This window comes from Thermobia domestica, chromosome 18 (genome assembly GCF_964235325.1).
Source record: "Thermobia domestica chromosome 18, izTheDome1.hap1.1, whole genome shotgun sequence".
Taxonomy (NCBI): Eukaryota; Metazoa; Arthropoda; class Insecta; order Zygentoma; family Lepismatidae; genus Thermobia; species Thermobia domestica.
Genome location: NC_137471.1, coordinates 123,260,437 through 123,288,253, shown reverse-complemented (window position 1 = coordinate 123,288,253; position 27,817 = coordinate 123,260,437). Strand labels below are relative to the sequence as shown.

Here is a 27,817-nt window from a genome sequence, read left to right as displayed (position 1 = left end):
CATAGAAGTACAGAATAGTCTTCATACAGTTGGAGGTAAAAGCTCTGTAAGACCTCTTGTAACGACAAAAGGTGAATAACAAATATATGGGTACATATTAGGACTAGGGGGAAGTCATATAGTAAGGGTATACCTGACGGCGGCCATCTTGAAATCCGCCATTTTGAATTAAGGTTAAGTTTTTAAAATAGGAATAGGGTCATGTGATACATGATTTAAGGCGAAAATTTAATCAGAAGAACAATGGTGACGTTAATTTTGATTTACGCGCAATTGGTAAAAAGTTACAGGGAAATTAAATATTGTTGCAGCATATGTATTATTCCTTTACCTCACCTTGTAAATTTTGTGTTAATGATAATAATTAAATAAAAAGCAGGTGGATAAATATTAGGTCTATGGTAAGAGTTGCCTTGATGGCGGCCATGTTCAAATCCGCCATTTTGAATCAGACAAAAGTTTTAAACAAAACGCATAACAGGGACACCTTATTAATAGCAAATTTTACCATAACTCCAACGGTATAAACATTTTTGCTTTATCATTAACCAGCACAAAATTAAATGGATCGCTCCTTACGACTACTGCTTTGACGGAATTGGTAACGACAAATGTGTCAAATGTAACTGGATTGCCTTTGTCAGGTGTGCTCACTATGAGCAGAGCATTTGTGCAAGTCATGCACTCTTTTTTGAACTACATACTGATTGTACTAATTGAGGACTTTTCTGGAAGAAAGACCCAAGTTCACTTATGACTCAATTCCACTTTGATCATTTTTCCTTAAATTAGCAACTTGTATTTGCGATAACAAATGCTGGTTAATGATAAAGCAAAAATGGTTATATCGTTGGATTTATGGTAAAATTTGCTATTAATAAGGTGTCACTGTTATGCGTTTTGTTTAAAACTTTTGTCTGATTCAAAATGGCGGATTTGAACATGGCCGCCATCAAGGCAACTCTTACCATAGACCTAATATTTATCCACCTGCTTTTTATTTAATTATTATCATTAACACAAAATTTACAAGGTGAGGTAAAGGAATAATACATATGCTGCAACAATATTTAATTTCCCTGTAACTTTTTACCAATTGCGCGTAAATCAAAATTAACGTCACCATTGTTCTTTTGATTAAATTTGCGCCTTAAATCATGTATCACATGACCCTATTCCTATTTTAAAAACTTAACCTTAATTCAAAATGGCGGATTTCAAGATGGCCGCCGTCAGGTATACCCTTACTATATGACTTCCCCCTAGTCCTAATATGTACCCATATATTTGTTATTCACCTTTTGTCGTTACAAGAGGTCTTACAGAGCTTTTACCTCCAACTGTATGAAGACTATTCTGTACTTCTATGTGATGTTCTGGTAGCTGTATCTCCTAAACCCCTGGAGCTTCGCACCTAAAACTTCACTGAAATACTGACCACATTTAGTACTACTTTCTCATATGTGTCTCAGTCAGCAACTCGATTCACCCAAACGTAAGGTTTACTTGTCAGCAGTATAATTAGGTTTTACGGATCATTTCTATCAACGCTCTAGAAGTATCACTAAAATGAACTGGTTGAAAATAATTTCTAACGTGGATTTCGTACATCATGAAGAACCCTGCCGTAAACCATAAGTTTTGTTACTTAGACTTGAAAATCTAGAAAATTTTCAAATTTCTAGAAAATTGCACACCTTAAACTAACAAACCCTTGATAGAATAAGGTATATTAATACTAATTATAAAGAAAGAAAAGACTTATAAAGGAAATTTTAATTTTTTAGCGTTTGTCCCGTTTCGTGTATGTATTGACATCGTAAGGTTGAACGAGGGCAAGTTTAATTATTACACTGCAACGTAACGACTATCGCGCCACGCCTTGAGTCGTGCCCACGTTTCGGCCCCGCACCGGACATTTTTATTGTTAGTAAAAGTTATTTTTGTAAACTTTCCGACCGTAAAATTGACAAATATCGGAACTTGAAAACTGTGAAAAAGCCATGGATTCGATTATTTAGTTTGAGTGAGAGTCCTGGCTGAAGCATAGAATTTTACTCTTCTAATATCAAATTAGATACTTCGAATGTTGTATCGAGTCTGATATTTGGCGGATCTCGTAAATAGTCTAACAACGAATTAGAATATAAAATTTTGGTACTATATAGTATTTCCGTAAAAATCGATTTTTTTTTTATTTTTTATTTTTTTTTTTTGTTGTTGAAACGGTTACTTTCGAAGAAGGTCTTTGAAGATAAAAGAGTAAAACTTACAGCTAATTATAATTAAGGAAATTAGAAAATTTAGTTAATATGTATCTTTTAACTTTGCAAATTTCTCTATCGTAGGAACATTGTTGTTAAAATCGAAATATGTATTTATATATATATATTTATAAAATGAATATCATGCGATATTATATGAATATCGTTATACATATGTATAATTTCTATTTAGTTCTGTATTCATATGGATACTCAGCGCTATTGTAATCAAATCCTTATTTATGAGTTTCCGTTTTAGTAAGGTAATTTATTCTGGATAAGTATAAAGGAAAGCTTAAATTGGAGGTATGAATGAATATAGGAAGGAAAGAAAGAAATATGTATATGGTAATATTTTTCCCTGTATTATACTAAATAGTCCACTGTGTTCTACATTCTTACTATGGAATCTACATAGTTATTTTAGTCTTTATTCAGCACATACATATTCAGAGCATTTTACCTTGCTTATTATAGTGATGTGTATTTGAGTGGAGATGTGATATGCGAATGCTTTCGGTGAGCCTATCGACAATTGTATGATGTATGTTTGCATATTTATTAGTTGAGCAGACCCTATACAATGCATGTTGGTATGTGCTGAAATGCAGTGTTGTCGAAGGATTTTTATTTTGTGCCTAAGTTAAAGCTTGTTTAGTTCTATTAGGAATATGTTAAGCATTCCGAATACGCAAAGATGTAGGTATAGATACTGTTCAAAATGCTACCTAGTTCCAGATACTAAGTTTATTCGAACGAGTTAATCAATCCCATCTTGAGACATTAGTTACTTCCATCTTCAAATTGCAACATGTAACATGTATATATATAAAGCTTAATAGTAATTTACAAGAATATACATGTATTTGCCAAGGGAACATGTACAAATAAGAAAGTACTTATATGTGCAAAGATCAAAGTCATTTAAGCTTCGCATTTATTGCTTACCAATTGTATAAGTGTTGGTTTTAAGACATTGTAAAATGATTTTATTGTTTTATTTTCTCATAAGAGTAGATTTTAAACTGCTAAAAGCAGTAAAAAAGGACCACGTGATTTCATATCCTTCTATTATAGGCAACCGCAATTTCTTTGCTACGGTGTAGGTTGCATAGAAGCTAGGAAACATTAAATTTTAAACGGGATATGGATAGCCACCGTTACTGATGAAAATGTTAACGGGTTGACTCAATTAACGAACTCGGCCGAGGTAATCACTCTATCTATAGCAAATAAATAAATAAAATAAAATAAAATAAAAAATCTCTTTCGTCCGAGTTATTGTGTGGAGTAACGGACGTAAATATTAACGGACGGAGTACCATCTTGTAAGTCCTACCGCGTGATCCAAAAAAAAAAAAAGTAAAGTTTCCCTCTCCTTTCTTTCGGGACAATCCATGGAGACGTAAAGATTGTGTATGGTGATAAAAATCTTCATACTTTCTTGACTTAAGCGCTCGTGAAAGTTATGGAATCGGCACCACGCTCCAGCCTGTTTAATTCCCCAGGGCGCCCCATGTATCCAGTTTAAAGAGTCTGGACGAATCTGAGCTGCATTACAAGAAGGATATAACGAGAAAAAAATTTCGCCGCCACTGGAGATCGAACTCGGGGCGCCCGCTTGGAAGGTGAATGCCCTACCGAATACGCTAAAGAATAATGTATTGTTAAAAAAGAGTTCGTATGTTAGGAATCAAGAATGTTATGAGAAAGGACTAATTCACTATCCCGTTCTTTCTTTTGATGATTGAACGTAAGTTTAGTTCATGCGGGACATGGTAGCTTACGTCCAGTACGCGGATCCATGGTTCGATCCCCCGTCAAGTAAATTTGTGGTGGAGAACTTTGTGTCAGTGGGTTTTCTCGGGGTACTCCCGTTTCCTCCCACTTACTCATTCCATCATCATTCACTCGCTTCAATCGTCGCCTCCCTTAGCCTAAAGAGCATAATCGTGGGACGTTAAAGTCAAAGATTTAAGTTTGGTTCACAATAGGACCTCACTCATATGATCTATATCGTACTGCAGATCCACGTTTCCTACGTCATTGTTACTTTGTATATAAGTAAAAATACATTAAAACCATGTTGAGGCTTTCCAGTGATAAAAGGGGAACTTAGGGGTTTATTATAAATTGAAGATATCAGTTTTTAAATATGCTTTTCCATGCACACTGAAGTTTAGTTCTACTTTCAATTTTTATATAGTTATTTCAATTTTAAATATTAAGATCGACAAGATTCATTGAATCGCGTATGGGACATGACATAATATTGAAATATTTGTGCAGTTCAAAGAATACTTACTTTTGAATTCCAGAATTGATCATAACGCGCCGTAAGTTAATGCTAAATTTGGATAAATTCCTCTCGACAATGTTCGCGAAAATAGTGGCGATTTGACCTACATTTTAATGTTACTTACATTTTTATAACATTATCTCTTTCTCAATTTTTCGGTTAAGTTCTGCATATGCACTGTACTTTCTGATTCCTAAAATCGTATTTTCCACAAATCTAAGTACAAGAATGAAACCGTGAAAGAAATTGTAAGGTTACAGCTGGCATTTAAAAAATAATAATAATGATGACATGAAATAATCATCAGGATGGGCAAGTCTGCAAATTTATTTGAAACACTAAAGGAAGCGTGCAATAATCTATAAGCAGAATTACTTACATCATTAAAATTCCATTCTCATAAATTTTAAATAAATAAATCAAATCTTATGAGATAATTAAGTTTTTACGAGAAAATATTATATGGTATCGTATTTAGTACAGTACTTACTAAAAAAAATCTGGACTAGAAAAAAAAAACTTGCAAAGTATCTACCTACAGGTACAAGTGTGAAGTATACCAGGGTTGTACCTAATGTTCGGCAACACTGCCAAAGTGAGTGTATTTTTCTGTTGAATAAACTGTGCAATACTTCTAAATAGTGCAAAAGTCAATATATATTGTACCGTTTGTGTGTTCACTTTTGTATTTCTTACAAATCAAAAAAGGTAAAGGCAGTGAATATTTTGTTCCTTCTCTCTCATTACATATCCTCATGTATGGAATGTCTAGAAAATACTGCTTATATTTTTCTTAGGTAGGGTGGCGAGATTTTGACAATTACAAAAAGAGTTAATTTTTACTTTCTTTATTAAAACTAGAAAGAAAATAGATTATAAGCAAATAATATTTTTTAAGCTCTGTTATAAGCATAATAGTCTAATTTCGTATCGTAATCGAAGATGAAAATAAATGTATATTATAGATAATATCGAGTCTTGAGAGCATTTCAGGAAACTATTTCGAAATGATAAGTGCGCCCTAGCAAAGCTGAGCTTTGCGACAGCTGTTCATTACCAAGGAGATATTTACAGTGAACATATGATGTTTGTGCACCTGCCATAGCAGGTGTCAAGCTATTGAAATAACTGACAAAGTCAATATTGAGAAAAATTGGACACATGACATTTGTGCTATCAAGACTCGATATTACTATACAATTAATTTTCGTGTGAACTGAGTTCTTGTAAATTGTGAAGCCTTAAGCCTCGACATTTGTCACAGAATGCCAGTCAATAAACAATGCCTTTTCGGAGCTCTATCGTACTTAATTAGTGTTCACGCCGCTGGTGTTTGGTACTCGGGTTCCGTTTGAAGCATAATCATTTGGATTGATAGGCAACTTTCGGAAGAGAAGGGATAGGCTTTTTCTACAAGGTATAAATCCAGGGAAATAGCTCCCCCTCGATAATATTACTGAAGGGACATAACTGTACCATTAATTTGGAGAATAGCTTTCTAAAATTATTTCCAAATAGTTGAGTTTGTCGGGAGAAATATGGATACCATTTCAAATTCCCAAAGAACTATCAATTCATGAGCCCTCAACAACGAATTTATTAGTAGCTGAGGTGCAACGTTTTTGCCAAAAGAGAAAATACGACACAAATATATCGTGATAGATTGATAGTTCATTAAATTAATCAATCATCACTCCCAATAATGTATTGCTGGAAGTTTTGATAGATATATGCTCGACTGCTTTCAAAAATACGGTGTATACCCACCTTTATGACGATCAAGATGTCGTCTGATGAATGTAGGAGACCACGTCAAGAGGAGTTTCAACAAGGAATTATTACTCTAAATACTTGTAAGATAAAAATAAATATAGTGGCCCTGCGTGGCGCAGTCGCTAACGCTCTCGCCTTTGGTACGAGCAGTCCCAGGTTTGATTCTCGGTGGGAATACTTGGTCGAAAAAGTGTAACAGCTTTTCCAGGCCAGCCTTCTTGAGTGAGATTTTTCCTGAGTTTTCCTCATTCCCACCAGGCAAATGCCGGGAAGGTACCTAACGTAAGGGTCCCAGGCCGCTTCCTTTCTTCCCCAATCCTTTCGTTCTTCCCTTTCATCTGATAGTGTGCTCGCCAAGGGACATCATCCTTCACACGTAACGGGCTAAATGGCTTTAGATGCCAACTGCCCAGAACTTTAATTCCTAATCCTAATCCTAAAAATAAATACAAAACTGTGTAATAATTAATTGTTAAGTGCACTTATGTACCATACTTTAATAATTTTGTGGGAGAACGTACGGAAGTGTGATTGCCCTCGATATAATATTCTACGTTACTTCGTAATAATACGTTACGTCGTATGTTAATTGAAAAATTTCCATTGATGCTAAAGCACACATTCGATTCCCGGCGGGAGCTCATGTGGTTCGGATTCCACACACAGCGGTGGGTCCACGTCTCATACAGCCTCACTGCTGAACGGAACGGTAAACTCCAAATCAAATCAAATCAAGGATGTGAATATCGTAGTGCATATGATTGAATTGACTGTGGTTGTTCAAAATGGATACTCGCCAAAAATTTCCGAAATATAGGGATTTTTGTCAGTCGGTTAGGGATACAAAAAAAAAAGTTCGGTACAATTTTTACCATAGATAGAATTCACTTAAAAGTGGACATGTCTTGGGATCCCTGTTATCTTATCCAAAGGAACGTTGATTCTTTTGAGATACGTTAAGTATGCTGCGAGTTTACATAACTACCAACATTACTGTAAAAGATACGACAGAAAGTATTAGTATCTATTATCTGAACTTAAAAATGACAAGTTTTCCCGCAACGTTATTTAATCTCAAAGAATGAGGGAACTTTTTTAATTCGAAGGGACTTAAGTTTCAGAAAGGAGACAAATTTTAACTCATTAAATTTTTATTGGATAGCGGGACCACATACTAAAATAAGTATCAAGAGAAGATAAATCTCGTCACCCTACGCTGCAAACGTGGTTATCACATTTACCAAATTACAGGCAGTAATGATGGCAAACAATAGAGAAATGTAATGATTTTAATAATGATTATTATTTTTCGTATACATATATCTATATATTTAATAAGGAGTGTTTATATATGCATATTTCTTGTACTTACCATCATACTGTTGTTTTTCTTGTTCAAAGAGGACGATTGAAGAATTTGTAAATATTAAGTGAGTGTGTCGTTTCGTTTGAGGAAATGTCAGCCCTCCCTCGTGTTCTGTACATATTGTCTGCTTTAAAACGAAGACGACGAAAACAGAGGAAGATGGCTGCAGGATGAAATGAAAGGTGTGTACACAAGTATCTGATGCAATGTAGTTATTATATATATGTATATGGCGTAATATGTTATAGATAAGTGAGTCGTGTTCAGATGATTGATACCGAATTAATTTGTTCAAAATCTTTTCATATAATAGTTGTAATGTTTTAAGTGCATAATTTTGATAATAAATTATTTCTTTAAAGTTGTTGAAAATTCTAGCAATTATTGGGATGGGTATGAAATTGGGGGCTAAATATACGAAAATTATTTCACTATCCTGTATACCTTATGTACTGGGAATATAGTTTCCTCATTCTGTCAAGTATATACATACGATGACTTCATTGGCATATTTAAAAAAATAAGAAAACATTATTTGCATACACTTGTAGCAGCTTAACATTAAAATTGATTCGATCCGATTGGTCTTTGTCAGGTGGGTAAAATCTCTGTGACAACTTAACTTTACAGTCACGTCATCAGTAGGGTGACCATAAAATTTTCAGCTGAGAACGGGATAGGTTCTGGCTTTTTAAAAGTCATGAGAAATGAGAAACAGGTCAGTGCGTAAATTAGTTCCTGTCTACCTTAGCAATACCTAACACATTTATATTGTAATATAACATAATATATATAAAAGCTAAAACAACATTTAACTTACAATGTAGTAGGGCATGATGGATGCTGTGCCTGCATTTGCTTCTTTGCTCTACCTCGAAACCTTGATATTACATTGGGTGAGAAGTTGACTCCTGAACTGAAGAATGCCAGAAGTACTTCTCAGAAGAATCTATCTTCTTGAGAATAGCTTTATTCTTCACTAGTCTTTCATAAAATTCACTGCAGTTATCTGTGAAGTTTATCCGTACCAGTAACATAGATTTCATTGTTGCAACATGTAAGAAAGATTTTTCACTTGTCCGTATGTTATTCATGATTGAAGAAAACACGCTAGACAGGAGTTGATGTACCAGGCAGGCACAACACCATTTCCATGTTTAATGTGGGGAATTTCATTTCAGTTCTTGCCTCTTTGTTATTATTAATTATTAATACCTTTACAAGGAGTAAAGATACTGGGTTTTGTTAATACACTTCTTTCACTTGCATAAAACGGGGCAAATATACTTTCTTTCCACCTACTGACGAGACGGCCGGGACACACCCCTAAAACGGGACTGTCTCGGTCAAAACGGGACGTATGGTCGCCCTAGTCATCAGGAATCTGCTGATTGAATTTGAATGTACTGCTTTATATACATATCTACCGTACATTCTGTTGTGTTTTCATGAAAGTGTTATTCGTTAAGATTGAAGTATTTGAAATGTTCTTAATATTACATTAAAATAGAAATCAGGCATGCTAGCGACCTGAAAGACCTGGAAATGTCAGGGGAATTGATTTGTGTCAGGGAAATCCTGGGAAGCATGGAAATGTCAGGGAATTTCGTATACTGATGACGTTAATTTAAAAAAAAAACTTCAAAAATTATTGAAAAATGCCCATTAAAACACAAAATACTGCGAAATCCGTCATGTCTTACTCTAAATAAAATTTGTACTAACCAAAGTGTAAGCGAAGGGAACACGTATAATGTTCTTGAGTAACTCCATAACAAGAATATAGTTGTAGCTGCCAAAGCTGAGAAAGTAAAACATCAATTTTCCAAATTATGTGTTTCAGCCATAAAAGAGAAGAAGGAATTCGAATCATTTGATGTAAACACAGATAGGTTAAATGTCTTTTATTGCAGTCTACTTGATAATTGTGAATTCGTTAATTTGTGGGACATAATTATAATGTTGCTTGTTCTTTCCCATGGAAATACTTCCGTTGAGAAAGATTTCTCAGTTAACAATGACATACAGGTGGAAAATAAGCATGAAGAATCTTTGTTCATGATACTGTACAATGTGCTGGAGGGCCCCTTGGTATTTATATAGACAAAAATGCTTCAGTACGTACGTGGATCATCTGCACTTTATGAAGAAGCCATACAAAGGAAAAGGACGAAAACTATTGCAGACGAATTAAAGAAAAAGGAAAAAAAGCACATAGCGGATCAGATTACCATTTTAGAAAAAAAATAGGAATCAGAACTTTGATTAGAGACTTCCATTGAATGCAAAACTTGGAGTTCTTGAAAGCATCTCTAAGGTAGAGAACTGTGGAAACTAAGGAAACATGCAGTAGTAATTTGTTTTAGTGTGAAGTTCCATAACAGAAATGTAGACTGCAATCATAAGTACGATACTTTAATTTTATTATAATGAAAGAGATCAAAGATTTAAATCTTGTAAATTGTGTATTTACAAAAAGAAGAAAAGAAGTGAATGGAGGGCAGTAAATGGATATTGTGGAGAGCTTTCCATTCATTCATTCTTTGGAGGAAGGAACTATGTCTGGAAAATAATAGATCTTGCCTGGAAAACCTGGAATTGTCAATAAAAATTGATTTGAAAAATCCCTGACAACCCTGCAAATTAAACAATGCACTTAGGATAACCATTATTAGAATTAGAGATGCAAGGTCGTTTATATTTTTGTGGTTTTTGCCTTAAAGATATTGGGCTGTTTTAACGTTTTAACTTTAACGAAGAGTTAATAGTGCGTTCCACCTTTCTTTCATCATTATAATACGAAATAGCAACTTATTACTGCATTCTGAAGAAAAACATATGGGAAGTTCAGTGGTGAAGGATAATCGATCATTCGGTAGGTAAGGAAAGGGCAATTCGGTGGATGCAATGGGTTTTCTAGTTCGAACAAATTGTAGAGCTATTAGAACAATGTTCTACGACAAAAATTTAATAGTGTTTCCATTTCTAATAACTGTTCTAAAAGTGCAGTAGTTATTAGATCAAAATTATCATGTAGAATTTGTGCATAAACTAAACCTTCAGTTAAAATTTCAGCTTTTTGGAAGCTAAAGACACCTTTTATAAGTAATTAATACTCTTCTGACCAGAGTATATACTTATTTATTGAAATTAAAATAAGACGTAACAGTTTCAATAACTTTACATCTTCTTCATACGTTAAAAAAAGGCCCATGTAAATAACATGGGGAAATTCTTCATCCCCTCTTTAGACCATCTAAAAGTTAAAAATATTCAATTTTGGCAATGTTCCTGTGGGTTTGTCCCGAAAAGCTACAATCATGATAAATTTAATCATTGTATCCCTACAGGAAGTGCTCAATAATTTGGGGGTGTAAAAGGTGTTCCATATAAATAACATGGGAAAGATTTTTCACTTCCTCATAAAACTACTCTAAAGATGGAATTTTCTATGTTTACTGATTTATTTATGTAGTGCTAACGAAAACGTACAAGCATACCGAATTTCAAGTTTTTATTCCAATTCTAAGTACTTAAAACATAAGATTATAGGTCCGAAAAAAGTCTCTTTTAAATAACATAGGGAAATTTTTCATCCCCTCTTTAGACCCCCTAAAAATTAAAAATATTCACTTTTGGCAATTTTCCTGTCGGTTAGTTCCGGAAAGCTACAATCATGCCAAATTTAATCATTGGTGCCCTACAGGAAGTGCTCAATAATTTATGTCAGCTCATATAGTTTTATATATAGTTAAGATATTTTAATCTTTAAGTGAATGCGTCTTAATAATCATATGACATTGTAGTTGTAGATCGCTTCAGTAACTTTGGAACAACAACAAAATAATTTCATTATCACTAAATATGAGAAAGTTAGGCTAATTTTTGAAATTAAATCTGTGGTTATTTAATGCCTACAGTCACTCTTTCCATTCTTACGACAGATCTGACCTCAACAGTTTCCATTATTCTTCAGTCTTATTTTAATCTTTGAAAGCAATAATCTTGTTTTCTATTAAAGATACAGCAAGGAATGAAATGTAATATATTGCCATAAAGAAAACCAACACTTCAAAAATAGTGGAGGTAAAAAGTTCAATTACGTTTAGATCAAACACAGCAGTTAATGTTGAAATATTTTCTAAAATGACCCCAGCGACCTGCTCATCAAGTGAGAAAAAGACCCGAAGAATTTTCGACGGCTTCATTAGACGCCGTGGCCGCCATTTCGAAATTTGTAAATTTGGTGTTACTTATCCGATCTGTTGTTGTAGAATGCTCTTATACTACTTTTACATAATTATGTAAATATATAATTAAATTAATTACATAATTAATTAAAGAAACGCAAATCTTCGGGTGTAGACGAAACTTCGGCTGAGTTAATTTTAAGGAAGGGATAAAAATATGGAACAAGATACACAAACTTATTCTCCTTTTCTGGGACAAGGAGGAATTGCCACGAGAATAGAAGGAATCAATCATTGTTCCAATCCACAAGAAAAGTGACAGAACTGATTATAATAATTATCGAGGCAACTATCTTCTGTCAACATCTTATAACATCCTATCAAACATTTTGTTATCAAGATTAACTCCCATACGTAGATGAAATTTTGAATGTTATCAATGCGAATTTAGGCGAAATTGATCAGCTATCGACCAGATATTTACCATTCGACAAATATTCGAAATCGGAATACAATACTTCGGTACATCAATTATTTATTGATTTTAGAAAGGCCTACGACTCGTTTAGGAGAAAAACACTGTACAACATTTTTATTGGAGAGCTTTTGTGAACGCGGCATAGAACGTCCGGATTCCAAAGGCCATAGAGTTAGGTAGTTATTAAGACTCTTTTCAGTATCGTTCAGACCACTTTTCGGTGGGCTGTAACTGAAATAATACATTTGTGTACCTATGTTAATCTATAATTTTTTTCATGTTTTAATGTGGGAATTCATTTTCTAAAGATGTTCGGTGCTGTTTCCGAACATCCTGTATGTAGAAGATGGTTAAAAAGGTCCTTTTCGAGAAGATGACTTTGGACTATAATAGTGTATTCAGTATGTAATATTTATAAAACAATTGTTACTCTTTATTTTTACCAGTGTTCTGATTATTCTGTCAAGGTGTAGAAGAACGACTCATCCTAGTAGTCTAAACGACATAACTTGGATGAAGAATGGCCTCTGCGCATTCAAAATGATCGGTGTATGACAAGATAACATGAATTTTGAAAGGGCCTATTTGGTTTGCAAAAAGCACCAGACTGTGTCATGTGATCAGGTCAAAAGTTACGTTGCGTGTTAAATTGAGTCTGAGATTCCAAATCAAGATGTGAGATATTTCAAGCACGTAACCTCCACGTGAGGCGCCCTGGGTAATTCGAAGAAGGTGCATATACTTTATTATTATTGATTTTACTCAAGTTGACTTTTGACAGTGTTCTATCCATATTTACCATAAGTGCTATACATCGTTTTTAAATTCTTTATTATGTCTTTTCAATAAGCTTTCAATTGGCCATCTCCTTATTATAGTTTTTGAGATATGTGGACGACTCCATTTTTTTTTTCACTGATTTTTCATGACTCTAACATTCATGTTTTGTGATTTTTTGACTATGTTCCATCCATTTTAGGACAATTTCTTGTGTGAATGTAAAAGCTACATAATCTGTTCTATATTTAAGCTGAATTTCAGCCATCTTCCTCTTTTGGTTTTTTGAGATAAGTGGAGGATTTTTTTTTTTTTTTTTTTTTTTTTTTATATATCGATTTTACGACAATTTGCTTTTGGAATATAGAACCTACGTAGTCTCTTCTACATTTAGCTGAATTTCAGTCATTTCCCTGTTTTGGTTTTTGAGATAAGTGGAGGAATTATTTGTTTTTCATTGATTTTCCATTGACTTTAATATTCATGTTTCGTGATTTTTGACTATGTTCCATCCATTTTAGGACAATTTGTTTTTCGAATATAGAATCTTCATACTCTCCTCCTATTTCGTCTACGTTTAAGCTGAATTTCAATCTGTTCACATCATTGCAACAGGATAGGCCCTTGGCTTTAATCAGTGTTACCAGGTATCTAGAAAACCTGCAAAGTTAGGAAACTTAATTTTGATCAGGAAAAACTTGCAAAAGTAGGGGGAATACGCAGTAGTCGAATTAGGCCGGTATGGCATATCGGTAATTGATTAAAATGCCAGAAATCATACGAGCTATAAAAATGTAAACTAAGATAAATATACTAATATTGAAGTAATGTGTAAGTGCAGACCTGTTCATTTAACATTTCTTTCTGTCACAGACACATTCTTCTTTATTTCTAGCTCGTTTGATTGCAATGGATGAGTCCAATTTTAGTAAAATTCTCAGAATGTTTACCTACTGATTGGAGCTATAGGACACAGAAGAAACGTAACTTACCTTGTACCTCAGTTTTGTTCGTTTAATTGAATACTTTCATCCGCATGAAGATCATCTTCAGCACCATTTTTTTTTTTTCGTCACCGGATCCTTTTCTCTAAATCTCTGATAGTGGTTTTAGCTAGGGCCGCGGTGGCTCAGTGGTAGAGCGTTCACCTCCGGTTCATGGGGTACTGGATTCGATCCCAGCTTGTGCCGAGTGACCTTTGTGGTGGACAAATACCGTGTGCGTGAGTTTTCTCAGGGTTCTTCCGTTTCCTCCCACTTTCTTCATTCCACCATTTCATTCATTTCGTATTATCACCGTCTTCTTTAGCCTAGCCGGCATAACTGTGGGACGTAAAACTTAAAGATTTCATCTTTTTTACATTTCATGTGCTTCTAGCTTTCTTATGAACTGTAATTGCCAGAGTATTCTGTAGCTTGTGCTGTTTATAAAATAATTTGGTTCGACTTAACAGTGGAATTCCAGGAACTTTAAGTTCATTTTATGTGGATGTTATGAATACTATATATTACTACGCAGATTTATTGTGAATTTATAAATTATGCGGGTGAACACAAAGTCTATAATTGTTTTTGGTTATATATAGAGATTAGTGTCTTTAATATTGTTTTTATTCAAACTAAGTGTTCTAATTTTGTTAGTTTCAGATATGATGCCACAAAAATAACACTTTGACTGTAACCATATCTGTTGACTGTTATGACCTGTGCGCCACGAGCAACATTCCTCCAGTAATACTTTGTTTTCGTCTTTATTTAGCCCCATAAATGTATAATTTTGTTAGTGTATGATTTTGCATATACGCGGCATGGACATTAAATTTTGATTTCTGTTCCATATGTATGTAATTGTATACACACCTATAGAACGAATGCGACAAAAGTGCAATATATTGTTTGTGTATGGAAAGTCATACATGCGGCGGTGCACGGGAGAGCCGTGTGTATGGAATTCCATACACATGGCAGTCAATGTGTTAAATTTGACTGAAAACAATTACACATTGCCTTCACTTAAAGTTGTATATAATGTTCACAACAGCCACAAAAAGTGAATTTTTAGTGACAACATTAGTAGCACCAAAATTAAAAGACAGTTGTGTAATTCCTTGAAACAACTAATCCTTTCATAAAACAGTGAGTGAACTATTAAAATTACAGTGGCAATCAATAAATGATAGTTGAGAAGCGAAATGAAGATGTGGAATACTCCCGTCTAAAATTGTATTTTATGCGAAAGTTAAAACTACAATTGCAGATGTAAAGAAAAGAATCCAGTGACGAGAAAGAAACTGGTATTGAAGATGATCCACGCGCAGATGGATATGTCCAATTAAAGGAACAAAACCGGAGTACAGGGAAGTCATATTCTTCTTGGGGTGTTTTTTTTTATTTATCATTTTCCTCTTTATAAAAATGTAATCTTCGAGACATCAGGACTGCTATGCACTTGTACTAGATAATGACACACAGTTTTGTGCATAGGAATATAAATAGAAAGAGACGGTGATAATTTTCATAACACGGGGACAATGAAAAGCGATAACTTTTCAACAGCTTCTCAAAAATGTACCTAAGACAGGTCTATGGGTAGTAATATTCTGGTAGTAATTTATTTCCTGTTTGACTGGAAATATGTTGAAAATAATAAAATAATAATAAAATAAGCAATTGTTTATTTATTCAACTTCTCATCATTTTTCATTTCTTCTTTTGTTCTGGAATGTAAAAAATATCATTACTATTAAATTAACGTACAACAGGGGAGGATAGAGATGAATTTGGAAACAAAACCCAATGCTATTAACTATCACGTTGAAAAAATTACTTTTACACAATAAGAGCTAATTTACGTACTACTGTACTGTCCGTTGGTTGCAGCAATATTGAATGAATTCTATATTGTAAGTTAGTTGCAGTTTAGTATTATCAAAATATCGCTAAACCCTAATCCAATCCAATTAGTTGCTTTCTATGTTTATATTTCATCAATAAATACACAAAAAAAGGCAAAAGAGGTGTGTCATGGTAAGTCTTTCTCTTTTTTTTTTCTTTCTTTGTGTTGTAAATTTTAGTTAAATACGCGAAGATTTTGTTTCTTGGGAATTTTGAGAAAAAAATAAGAAGACAACCCAGCCGTTCTTGCTGTCGTCCAGGTTTGTCCTTTCAGATCTTTGATATTTTTTTGTATTAAACTTATTCTTCCTATAGAAAGAACGGGCTTGTCAGTTGGCCTGATATGCTTCAAACATTTCTTTACTTCTAGAGTTTTCATAATCATTATTCTTCCCATGTGAAAAACGGGCAATTCTGTTAGTACTATAATAAAAGGACATCGTATAAATGATCGTTACTTCTTTGTTCGTATCTGAATATTTTTCATACATTTTCATACTACCAGCTTCCTACGAGAGTATTTCTAAAAGTTGGTGGTCTGACACTAAAATATCGCGTCACTTATCGAATTACCAAATTCTGATATTTGTCAAAGTTACGGTGTTACATCATGGCTGTAGAGTGAGTATTAAATCTCCTCGAAGCCTTAGTCTTTTCTTACAAAATGAACTCATTCAGTTTAATGTCTCACGATTACGCCCTTTAGGCTAAGGGAGACGGATATTACAGCAAGTGAATGATGATTGGTGGAATGAAAATGCGGAAAGAAAGGGAAGAAAACCCACGGACACAATATACTTCGTTGCAGCTTTGGCAACAAGCAGTGTGGACTGGAGCATTATCAGGCAGGCAGTATGAGAGCTCAACGCACAACGACTGATTCAGATGACCCTCTAACGAACAGTTGACGCAGTTAGACAGTTGAAATTAACACATTATTTCTTCCATAGAGGGCGCTATACGACGGACAGTCAAAACGTTCTCAGAATATTGTTGTAGTTTTGACTTTTATGATGCAATTACAATGAATATTGTAGAGTACAGTCCTTAGGTATCCTAATTATGAATTTGACAAGTGTGAACAAGTCATGACAGGCAGTGTACGACAAATGTAGCTGAACGGAGGAGTCATGAAGTTCATGTACAAATTCAAAGTTTTTGATAGCTTTAAAATCAATGTAGCACCATCGGATTTTTGGCTCTTCCCGAAGCTAAAATTGGGTCTGGAAAGTACCCGTTTCGCCACCGTAGAAGAGATCAAAACCAACGCGACGGCTGAGCTTCGGGAGATATCAAAAGAGGACTTTCGTCGCTGTTTTCAGCAATGGCAGGAACGTTGCAGCAAGTATGTGTCTTACGAGTAAGTTAATGTAGATTTATATTGTGGTAATAAAGAGCTACAACAAAATACCGGGAATTTTTTTTGACTGCTCTTCGTATGGCATAAACGGCTTATTATCAGTGGGTGGAACATTTCAGTGTCAGGACAGATCTTTTGGAAATACCTTCGTACAGTTGTTACATACGGACACTATCTCGAGTAACACACTTCAGAATACTCGAGATACTTCGTAATTCACATACTTGTACTGCAGGCCAAATCTTGACCAAACTGTAGTTAGTATTAGCTGTAACTTTATTAATAAACAAGACATCATCGTTCCGATATATGACATGTATCCGTTTATCTATTTCCATCCAACATCTAATGGATTCCAGTCTTACTCCCAACAAAGATAAGTTGTACATTTTTAATTTACTATTTAAAGTATTGCAATATTTTGAAAACTGTGAGCACATGTGCTATCATTCAACAAATACCTTGAAAACTGGAAAACGTTAGCAAAAGAGAAACCGAAAATGATTAATTTTTAATACTGTGTTCAACTAATTTTCGTTGATAATAAAATAATTTTCTATAAAATTTTATACTAATGATATACAAGTTCAGCACGTAGGTCAGATAATATTATTCAAGACTGTTGAAGGAAAAATTAGAACATTAAAATTTTTTTAGTAATTTTTCATTGAAGAAACATGGAACATCACGTAAATACTGTGTATTTGTAATCTACAGGGCTTGCAAAATCTTGCTTGTAAGTACTCGTCAGCCAAAAAAAATCTATTAGCTAGACCATTTTGTAGTCAGTGTTTATACAAATAAATAAAAATCACTTTGCGACGCAGTAAACATATCAATACATTTTTTTAAAATTTTGTTTATTGTTGTTTATTGGCATATCTCTCACAAATAAAAAACGGAGTAATGTGTAATAAAACACGTTTTTGATTGATCGGACTTTACTCGCCACTGGCGAGCAGACGAGTTGATTTTTCAAGCCCTTCTAATCTAATATGTACACTCATGTCCAAAATTATTGTCGCATATCTATAACTATCTTCTTGTAAAAATATAGTTTGATAATGATTTTGCAGGATACTTTTAATACTGATACTATGTGTATAATCGGGAAATGTATATTTGTGCTAAATTTCATAGGAAAAGAATTATAAATGCGAAAATTAGAATGAGTAAAACAAAATGTTGCTAAATGGACAAAAAGAAGTTTTATTTCCGTTTTATTGTTGTTATTTACTGCTCTTTTGACATGAAATTAGCCACATAGATGTCTTTGCCGATCATACACATACTAACATTATAAGAAATGCCGGGCGAATTCTTTATCAAATTGTATTCATACAACAACATATTTATAGACATGCGACAATAATTTTGGACATGAGTGTACCTAATCGTGGATGTTATACAAAGAACGTTGTAACTATCTTTACATGACTGTAATTCATTTCAGCTTTACATTTCCCGGAGGCTGCGGTAGTTCAGTGGTAAATGCTAAGAGAAACGGTGATGATGAGACAGAAGATAATGGTTGAATGACGGAAATGGGAGAACCCCGAGAAAAACTACACACACGGTGTTTGTCCACCACAAAGTTCACTTGGCGGGAGCTGGGATCGAACAAAGGATCTCATGCACCAGAGGTGAGCCACTGCTGCCTCAGCTTTGAATTTTGAATGAAATGAAATAGAAACGTATACGACACAAAGTTCTGGAATGTGTTATAGAAAGTCTAAGGTTGATTTTAAACTTGAGGAAGGCAGTGTATATACATTTGGTATTTATACATACTGCCTTGGAGCAGTTCTGATAAATAACTCGAATATGACTCTTCCTAGAGCTTGCTTCTCTCGACCTTAATGTCTGCAGCTGACTTCAACTTTCAGGAATAAGCCCTCATTCTTTTAGTTCTGAAGAAACAACCCATCACAGACAACTATTGTTTACTGTCAAAGGTGAATCTAAAATGCGTTCTCATCTCATCTCATAGTTAATGACGAAAGGTCAAACCGGTAGGAATTTAAATTTGTAGCATGTTGTGGAAGTTAAGGTTTGTCTTATATTGCTAATGAAATGTAAGGAACACATGTTAACTTACAATACTAACCTGAAAGTATTCCATAGGCTACCAAAATTCTTCAAATGATCATCAATGTTTCATTCACGTTTCGAGTGCTCATCCTGAAGATGGTACCTTACCACAGAGCTAATAACTATATATGTATATATATATACAGGGTGTTTCAAAACAACACCGACAACGTTTGGGAGATGATTCCTGACGCCAAGATAAGACAAAAAGTATAGACCAAACTGGGTGCACAAATGCTTCCTTTCGAAGTTATAGGCTGCCGAAAACATGAAAAAATGAACTTTAAAAGTCTATAACTTCAAAACTATGGGACTTACCCTAGGCGGGTCAAGACTTCACTTATGAATTAGTATGTGCCCTATCCAAACATCCATGTTTCAGAATCCTAAGGTACTCACGCAACAATTTTTATAGAGAGAGTTTTGGCTACTGGCATATGATATGAAGTACTCATCAACTACCTCCATAAAAATTGTTGCATGAGTTTTATCTACTTATTGGCATTCGTAGATTGTTATAATATTTTATTACCGCCAAAGTACAACAAAATAGCGTGTGATTAGCTAACTCCATAATGTGTTGTAAGTTTTAAGCCATCTGGAGGATGAGCACTCAAAACACGAGCTTGAAATAGTGATCATTGAAGAATTTTGGTCGCCACAGGAAAATTTCAAGATCAATATTATGACTCATTCTAATTGTTTTCTCGGGATTTTAGAAAATAATCATTAAATTTTAATAATAACTTACTAAGGTTCCCAAAATGTGAAGAAAGGCATGGGTACCAATAGATAAATTCTATTATTATGCGATAGACACTTAAATATATACGTCGTTAATGTAAAATTTTGTAGAAAGTAATCTGATGATGAATTTTTAAACCCCGTGATGAAAGTTAACCATTGTTTGTTGGATTTTGTCCAAGCTTTTTGCTGGCTGTTAATATAACTAATTATGAAATCAGTGAAACTTTTTTAAAATGCACATCTCCACAGTACAATTATTATTATTTCTGTTTTCAAGGAAATAGCTTTGAGTGGTCCCTGTGAATCTGAAGAATGGGTGTTTTAATATATAGCATTAGTTTTAAATGATACGAGGCAGATATCATAAGCGTTTCATTGATACCTTGTAAACAGAAAATAGGACTCACACATGCGTCTATAACAGTAAACAACTGAATAAAGCAAAGATATGGAGAAATCGCACATTGCGTAACATGGAGAGAGTGGTGATCTCTTGAGATGCATCATCAACATTATAACCATTTTGGGGCTTCATTTGTATGGATGGACATATTCACAGCGAAAAGAAAATACGGTTTCGATATCCCGATTGAATGACTTACAGTTTGTTTTGAAGCTAACACGTGACTTTCAAGTACAGGAGTTGCCACATTAAACATGTAAGAAATAACGCTCTAACGGCAATCCCACAAGTCATATGCATACACCTAATATTTAAGGGCGATTTAAAAAAAAATCATTTTGAAGAAAGATAAAAATTGTGGGTAACAATTTCTACGAAACGGGATAAATCTTGCGAAGAGTGCAAAAAATTTATTTAATTTGATCTCAACTAGATAAAACTTCTGTAGAACTTTGAAAAAAATATTTTTAAAAAATGATGACGATGTGCTAAAGAATTTGCATGACAGTTTGCGTAGATTGAGGTGAATTCATAGCTTTAGGCTACGAGAAAAGATTTGACTCGATCTTGACGTTGAAAAAAAGTTTTTTGTTTTAGGAGCGACTGTGTGACCATTTAAATAATTCCAATAAAATCAAACCTGCGAAATTTTTTGAAAGCAGAATTGTGCATATCTTCCAAATATTTTTCATAATAAAACTTATTCTTCGTGCGAAGAACGGGCATTCTGCGTAACAAAGCAATACTTTTCTTGGTCTAGGATGCTCTCGAAATTTTAAAAAATAAAAGTATTTAATTCAGAAGGTAAAGTATCTTTAATGTACTTATTGTAAGCATAGAAAAGATTTTCAAACTTTTTTACTTAATTCAGAATAAATGTCTAATTTAATACCAGGGCGTTCTTCGTGTGTGAAAATCATTGTTGAGAAACAACACTTAAGAATGCTGTGAAAAAAAAATCATTACTTGCCTGATTTTTTTCTGTGGCTCGAGATATGACACAATTATCTGCCAAATAATAATAATAATAATAATAATAATAATAGAAAGGATGGTCGTGATATTGACATGATGTAACAGATTGCTATTTTCATCATGTTTTAGAACATTTCAGTTAACACTTGCCCTAGATGATGTCCTTATATATTCTGTTTACCTGGTCCAATAAAAAGCCAGTGATATCTATCTTGTTTCTCTCGGTTCTAAAGTCTATCTATTAATATGACCAAATTCTGGATTCAGAGGAGTCCATCGATACCGTTTTCTTGTTAGTATTTCACTTGGGTAATGGTTTCTGCATGTATGGTAGACGTCACTTGAATTGTGAATTCCTTGTTTGTTGGGGTTTACTGGACTTGCCACTAACATTGCACTGATTTTGTAAGGTGTTTGTTTTTGCAACACTATTACTTTTATTTAGCAAATGTTGTTTTGTTAAATCACGACATTTTCTATGTAAATGTGTTGAGCTTAGTTTTTGTAAAAAGCCTGAAGATCACGTTGCATACATTTTGACGAAATGAAGGAAATGCCGAGTTCTTTTAACCTAGTTTCCAGAAGGTAATATCTCTATATACTGTATGTTCATAGTTAATATCCCCCATAATCTGTCAGTTGATTTTGAATGATTTTCTTAAAACGTAGACGTTTCAGCTAATCTTAAAGTATTTATTTTCTCCTTTATTCCACAGAAATTTACTTAAATATTACAATAAGTCCACGAGTAATGAGGAAAGAAAGAAAGTAAAAAAAGCAATTTTCTTTGTACTGATATTGTGCATCTAGGTAAACAAGGAGGAATAAAATATGTGAAAATCTCTTGTAAACAGATACTAATTCACCTCTCATTTTCGTCTGCAAATTTTTATTCAGAATTCTGTGTTCGATCTTTTCGAACTTTTATCCATCTGTCATCTGTTATGCTGGGAACAGTGTAATATGATACGATCTGCTGTGATTCCCGATTTTATGTCCCATTTTTCCAGATTAAAAAGATCGATATCTAGTTACTTCGAGTGTGAATAACGAAAGCCACACCATTATTAAGGATATTTAGAACTGCTGAACTGTATGCAGAGTCATTACTCTGTAGTATGGCTCTAGTCACGCGTCAGAACGACTCTGAATACAACCGACTGTATCTAACGTTATGACAACATAGCATTAGTGGAGAAGATGTCTTAGGCGAAAAAAAGTCGTGACAGCAAACAGAATAACTTATTGAGACAGGACAATATGGAAAGAGAATTTAACTTCTGTATTACCAATTTGACGAAAGTGGTTGAGAAGCTTCATCAATTTTCATAGAATCTGCGAAAATAATGCGGAGCAAAGCACAGTAGGAGTCTAACTTGAACACATTTCTGCACTACAGACATACTCTGGAATCAGATTCACTGTTATCTATTCGTGTTTTGGACACTCATTTGTAAGGATTTTTTTTTTTTTTTTTTTATACTGCTTTTACAAAAATATAAGAGAGGTGTCTTGGACATTATAGAAAACCTGTGCTCAAGTGGTTTATGAAAATACTGTGCTTGAATTTCAGATAAGTAACTTTCGTCATATTTTTACAGGAAAGCTTTATGAATAAATAAATAAATAAAAAAGTCACAACTTAGCTAGTTTTCCGCATAAGTAAGTTCCTTAAACATCCCACGCCGTCGCATAGTAACCAGCTTTGCCCTGTCTTGAACCGAAGTAGACGTAAATATTGTTTATAATAACCACTTAGACCAGTTAGATACGCATTTCGACCGACTAATCGTTATGACGTATGTTTACTGACATAATTCTACACACAAGTAACGGCATGCATCAAGAAAAAGATCAAATGCTGGGAAATAGGTCTACAGATATGAAAAATACATAAAATTTACGGGGAAAAAATGGTGAATCGGAGATTTTTAGTGTAATTCGTAGGCCAAACTAACTTAGTAACAGAGGAATAGAACGTAAACTATCTAACCTAATGAACTCAGTAATAGAGGAAATGACAGAATTTTAACGTTTTCAAGCCTTAATATTGTGGGCATAATCTGTGACACAAAGGCCCAAGAAATAAAAGTCCTAAAAGCACTTTCTTCATCTGCACGTATTATATTTACAAATTTGCTGCTTGCATAGTTGGGTTGTCTTTCCTCCTTGTTCTTTAAGAAGCAATAGAATTTATTTAGAGAATTTTTATTTTAATGCTGGCCTATTGTAATTTCAACCCTATAGCATTTCCACGAAACGTTTCATTTCCGGGAATGTAATAATGGTAAAATAGTATACAAAGCACGATATGTGAATGATACAGGACAAAAGGATGTAATTAATGGTATGGAATAGATGTTCATTAATAGTGGGATGGCGTATTTTACAGTTCTTTTTAGTACTTGATTGACATTTCTTTCATTCAAATATATAATCCTTTTAATATTTCCTTCTCAAAGTTCATTCTCTTACCCAGATATTTTCTTTTGTTATTGCTACCGTATTTTAATTTCATCGTGCTATTATTTTACTATAACATACCATTACAGTAGCTTTCCACTTGGGTGTATCTTTGAATTGAAACTGCTTGTCGATTTCGAATCGATCAAAGAAGAACAAGTCGATCAAGTAGCCTTCAAATCTGGTTGAACAATTGAACAGAATCCAAAGAACGGGTTCATTGTAGTGGCTTCGATTTAGTAGCAAATGGAGAGAGTGGATTAGCGTTGCAACAAAGTCGAACAAGTGAATACAGGGCTTAAGCTGTAAACATGGGCGTCCAGGATGCTTTTGCTGAAATTTACAGTTTCCAAAATGTTCTTTCTTCTGTGACTTACGTGTAATTCTATCCTAAAATCTCATTAAGATTATTCTGTAATTAAGCAAGCAGAAGTTACATACACCATTAACAATACTTGATCAACAAGCGCAAAACTAGGAATTCTATGGAATGGAGTTCCCAGTTATAACATTTAGAAAACGGGAAGAGACGTTTTTGAGGAAATTCAGAAACAACAAGGACTAAATTACTATACGAGTATAAAATATAATACGAGAATTATTTCAGGAAACAACGGCGTCTAGTAACTTAAATATGGAATTATCAATTGAACGGTAGTTTGAAAGTTTTTTTTTTTTTTTACTTCGATGAACGTTGTATTTTATTCGTTTGTATGAGAATTCGTTCATTTTGATCAATTTGTATGCAGCCTGACCTTTAGGCATTGTGCTATGTTGAAACATTCCATTCTTTTTCCTAAATTAGCATGCCTTTTATTTTCAGTTATGGTGTTGGAAGCACTTTGGAAGTGCAAGTAGAGCCATGCTTACAATAGAAGAATTTTCTTATGTGTGAGTGGTTTCGGTTTGGAAACGAAAAGAAGACTATCCGTGTTAATTGTAATGGTTGACCATTCCAACTTAAGTAATAACTGTTTGCTGTGATACATGCTGATGCTTTTAAAGTCTGTTAAGAGAAAAAAAATATTTATAGAATTTTTACTGTTAAATAACATTAAAGTCATATAATTTTGAAAGTGTCTTTGTTTCGTTTGTATATGTAAATTTTTTCTTTTGCACTTAAAATACTCGGTTGCAAATGTATGTACAAATTCTTTTAATAATTTTGGAGCGATAACCAATTTTGGTTCAGTTATCTTTGACACAAAACAAAGCATGATTCTTTTAAACTTAACAGAAAACAATATTTAATTTATTTATTCGTTCAGAAAATATTGGCACAGATACACACAAGAATGTATCAAAAAGTTTTCAAACTCTCTTGGTAAGAAAGTTCATTAAGTACCTAAGGTAGAAAAATATCTGCTTCAAAGCTGTTGCATTGTGCAGTAATGCACCGGTCCCAATGTTCCTGGGACTGCTGGAATGAATGAAGCCTGGAAGTCAGCTTGCACAAGCGAATCCATAACTTGGTGTGATTCACGCTGGAATTCGGCAGCAGCGTGAAATCCGAGACTTTTCAGCCAAATCTTCGGAAGAAGGAAGAAATCGATAGAAACTAAATGATAAGTTGGGTAGGTACGAAAACATGGTTGACAAACTCACGAATGTGGAGTGTTCTCTGAGAGGATACGTCGTCGTTGTGGTTAAATTCAATTATTCCGGATCCACATTTGGTTGCTTCTGCCAATTGTTCTCTCTTAAACACAACTAATCCTCATAGTAATCGTGTATATTGACAGTCTGGCTCTGGGATGAATTCACAATGAACAATGCTGCGAATGTCAGGTAAAACAACGACCATTGTCTTCGTTCAGCTATTTCTTTCTCATCTTTGCTGATAAAAATGGACTTTTTCATTGCGACGATTGCCACTTTGTCTCAAGATCGCACCCGTAGACCTAACTCGTAACTTGTGGTAATCCTGGACATGAAATGTGGCCTGTGTGGGCACACTTACAGAGAGAGATCTTGCTACATTTCGATATGATGTTTCCCCTGCTCAGAATCAGGAGTCAAACTTGCCCACATGTTAAATTAAGACTTCAGGATTATGAGTACTGACCGTCATGACACACTAACGATGTCCCTAATTCATTCCACATTTTAAGTTGATGCTTATGAAACGTCTAGATAGGTATTCATTTTCAAGGGACGTTTTTTACCTATACCGCTTTAAACATTGCTTACAACTCAACTCATCCGCAGCATGTAGGCGATTTGGCCAGCGTAACAAATTTTCACGTTAGCTTATTCCTGCTATTTATCAATGATGTAATCACAGAGTATCACAAACACACCACGAGAACAATTCTCGATCCAACATCATTTCAGATTTTGCTTGGGGAAAGCAAGATACTCCACTGACGTACGAGTTTGACGCTTATTAGTATACAATTGATTAAAAAGTATGTATTTCTCAAACTCCGGGGTAATCAGTCCTGCCTTCCACAAATAACGCATTTGTATCGATTTTAACACAGCGATGGTTCTTAGACTTGTGTGCTTCGAAACACCCAAAAACCACATCGTGAAGAGCACAAAACTCCCACATTGCGACGTTCATAAATATACTTGGATCTCACCAGCCGGAAACACAAATTGATCACGTTTTAATAGAAGAAGACAGTCAAGGATAATTGATGTTCGGTCGTTTAGAGGAGTTGACTATGACATTGATTAATACCCAGTAGCATCATCGTTAAGGAAATATTCAATATCTGAAAACGGAAAGGTTTAATTTAAGGAACTAAGAGAAGAAGTGGTCGAGAAGGAAATATCAGATTGTAGTGTGGAACAGATTCTCGGTTTTAAAAGGTATGAGATGGACTAGTGTTGAGCATGCTTAGGTTCAAATTAGGATTAGCATTAAAATTTCAGCAAAAGAAATATTGGGGCATGCGGAAATACATAGGAACACACCATGGTTTGAACAGAAATGAACTAAACTAGCAGAGAAGAGAAAACAGATAAAACTGCTACAAAACCCGAAGGATATTACTATGTAAAACTTTGTTGTTGACAGGCGGAAAACTCCGAAAACTTTTAGATTTTTACTATTTTCTGAACACACAGCCAAAACGCAAATGTTCGTGCAGAAAGTAAAATGCACACAAAAGAACCGTATATTCCAGAGCCTAACCGAACAAAAATAGAAATTGCTATAAAGAAATTAAAGAAACAAATCTCTCGGTGTAGACGAAACTTCGGCTGATTTAATTTTAGATGGAGGGAGAAATCCTGTAACAAAATGCACAAACTCAATTTTCTTATCTGGAACAAGGAGAATTCCTGGAAGAATGGAAAGAATCATTCATTGTTCCAAATCACAAGAAAGGCGACGAAACTGATTGTAATATGTATCGAGACATGTTCTCTTCTGTCAACATGTTATAAAATCCTGTGAAACATTCCGTCAGCAAGATTGACCCTACGTGGTATGTTAGAAAAGTATCCGACCTTATTTTTGCAAAAACCTCATGGAGTTGAAGCAAACACGCTTGCATGAGCCGACCTTGAACCTTCGTGCGCATACGTGGATTTTTTCCCCTGTCGATAGCGTCAGTTGCTGGCAAGCAGCATTTCAGTTAGGTAGTGTGTGGTACTCGTCGGTTTTTCAGTGCAAGTGAAACGACGGAACGACTGGAGCAGCGCTGGTGCGTCAAATTTTCGAAAAACTGGGCGACAGCCACGTGGAAACCATTGAGAAGACTCAGACGGCTTTCGGGGACGATGCT

The 27,817-nt window shown here is 34.3% G+C and overlaps 1 protein-coding gene across 6 annotated transcripts in view; it reads left to right on the top strand.

Annotated features, from left to right (window-relative positions):
- LOC145676086 (small integral membrane protein 13) overlaps positions 1-25,131 on the top strand; it is a 52,885-nt gene extending 27,754 nt beyond the window's left edge. For 2 of the 6 annotated variants that reach the window (XR_014129279.1, XR_014129282.1), the window contains exon 3: positions 7,738-8,066. Coding sequence is in view for 1 of the 6 variants with exons in the window: in XM_081746962.1 (XP_081603088.1) it covers positions 24,904-24,938 (35 nt within the window). In the remaining 5 variants the exon portion in view is untranslated. Of the gene's footprint in view, positions 1-242; positions 8,067-14,787; positions 18,829-18,854; positions 19,045-24,903 lie in introns of those variants that run through there. The other 4 variants (XR_014129280.1, XR_014129281.1, XR_014129283.1 and 1 more) reach the window with 4 other exon arrangements.
- Positions 25,132-27,817: the final 2,686 nt, after the last annotated feature.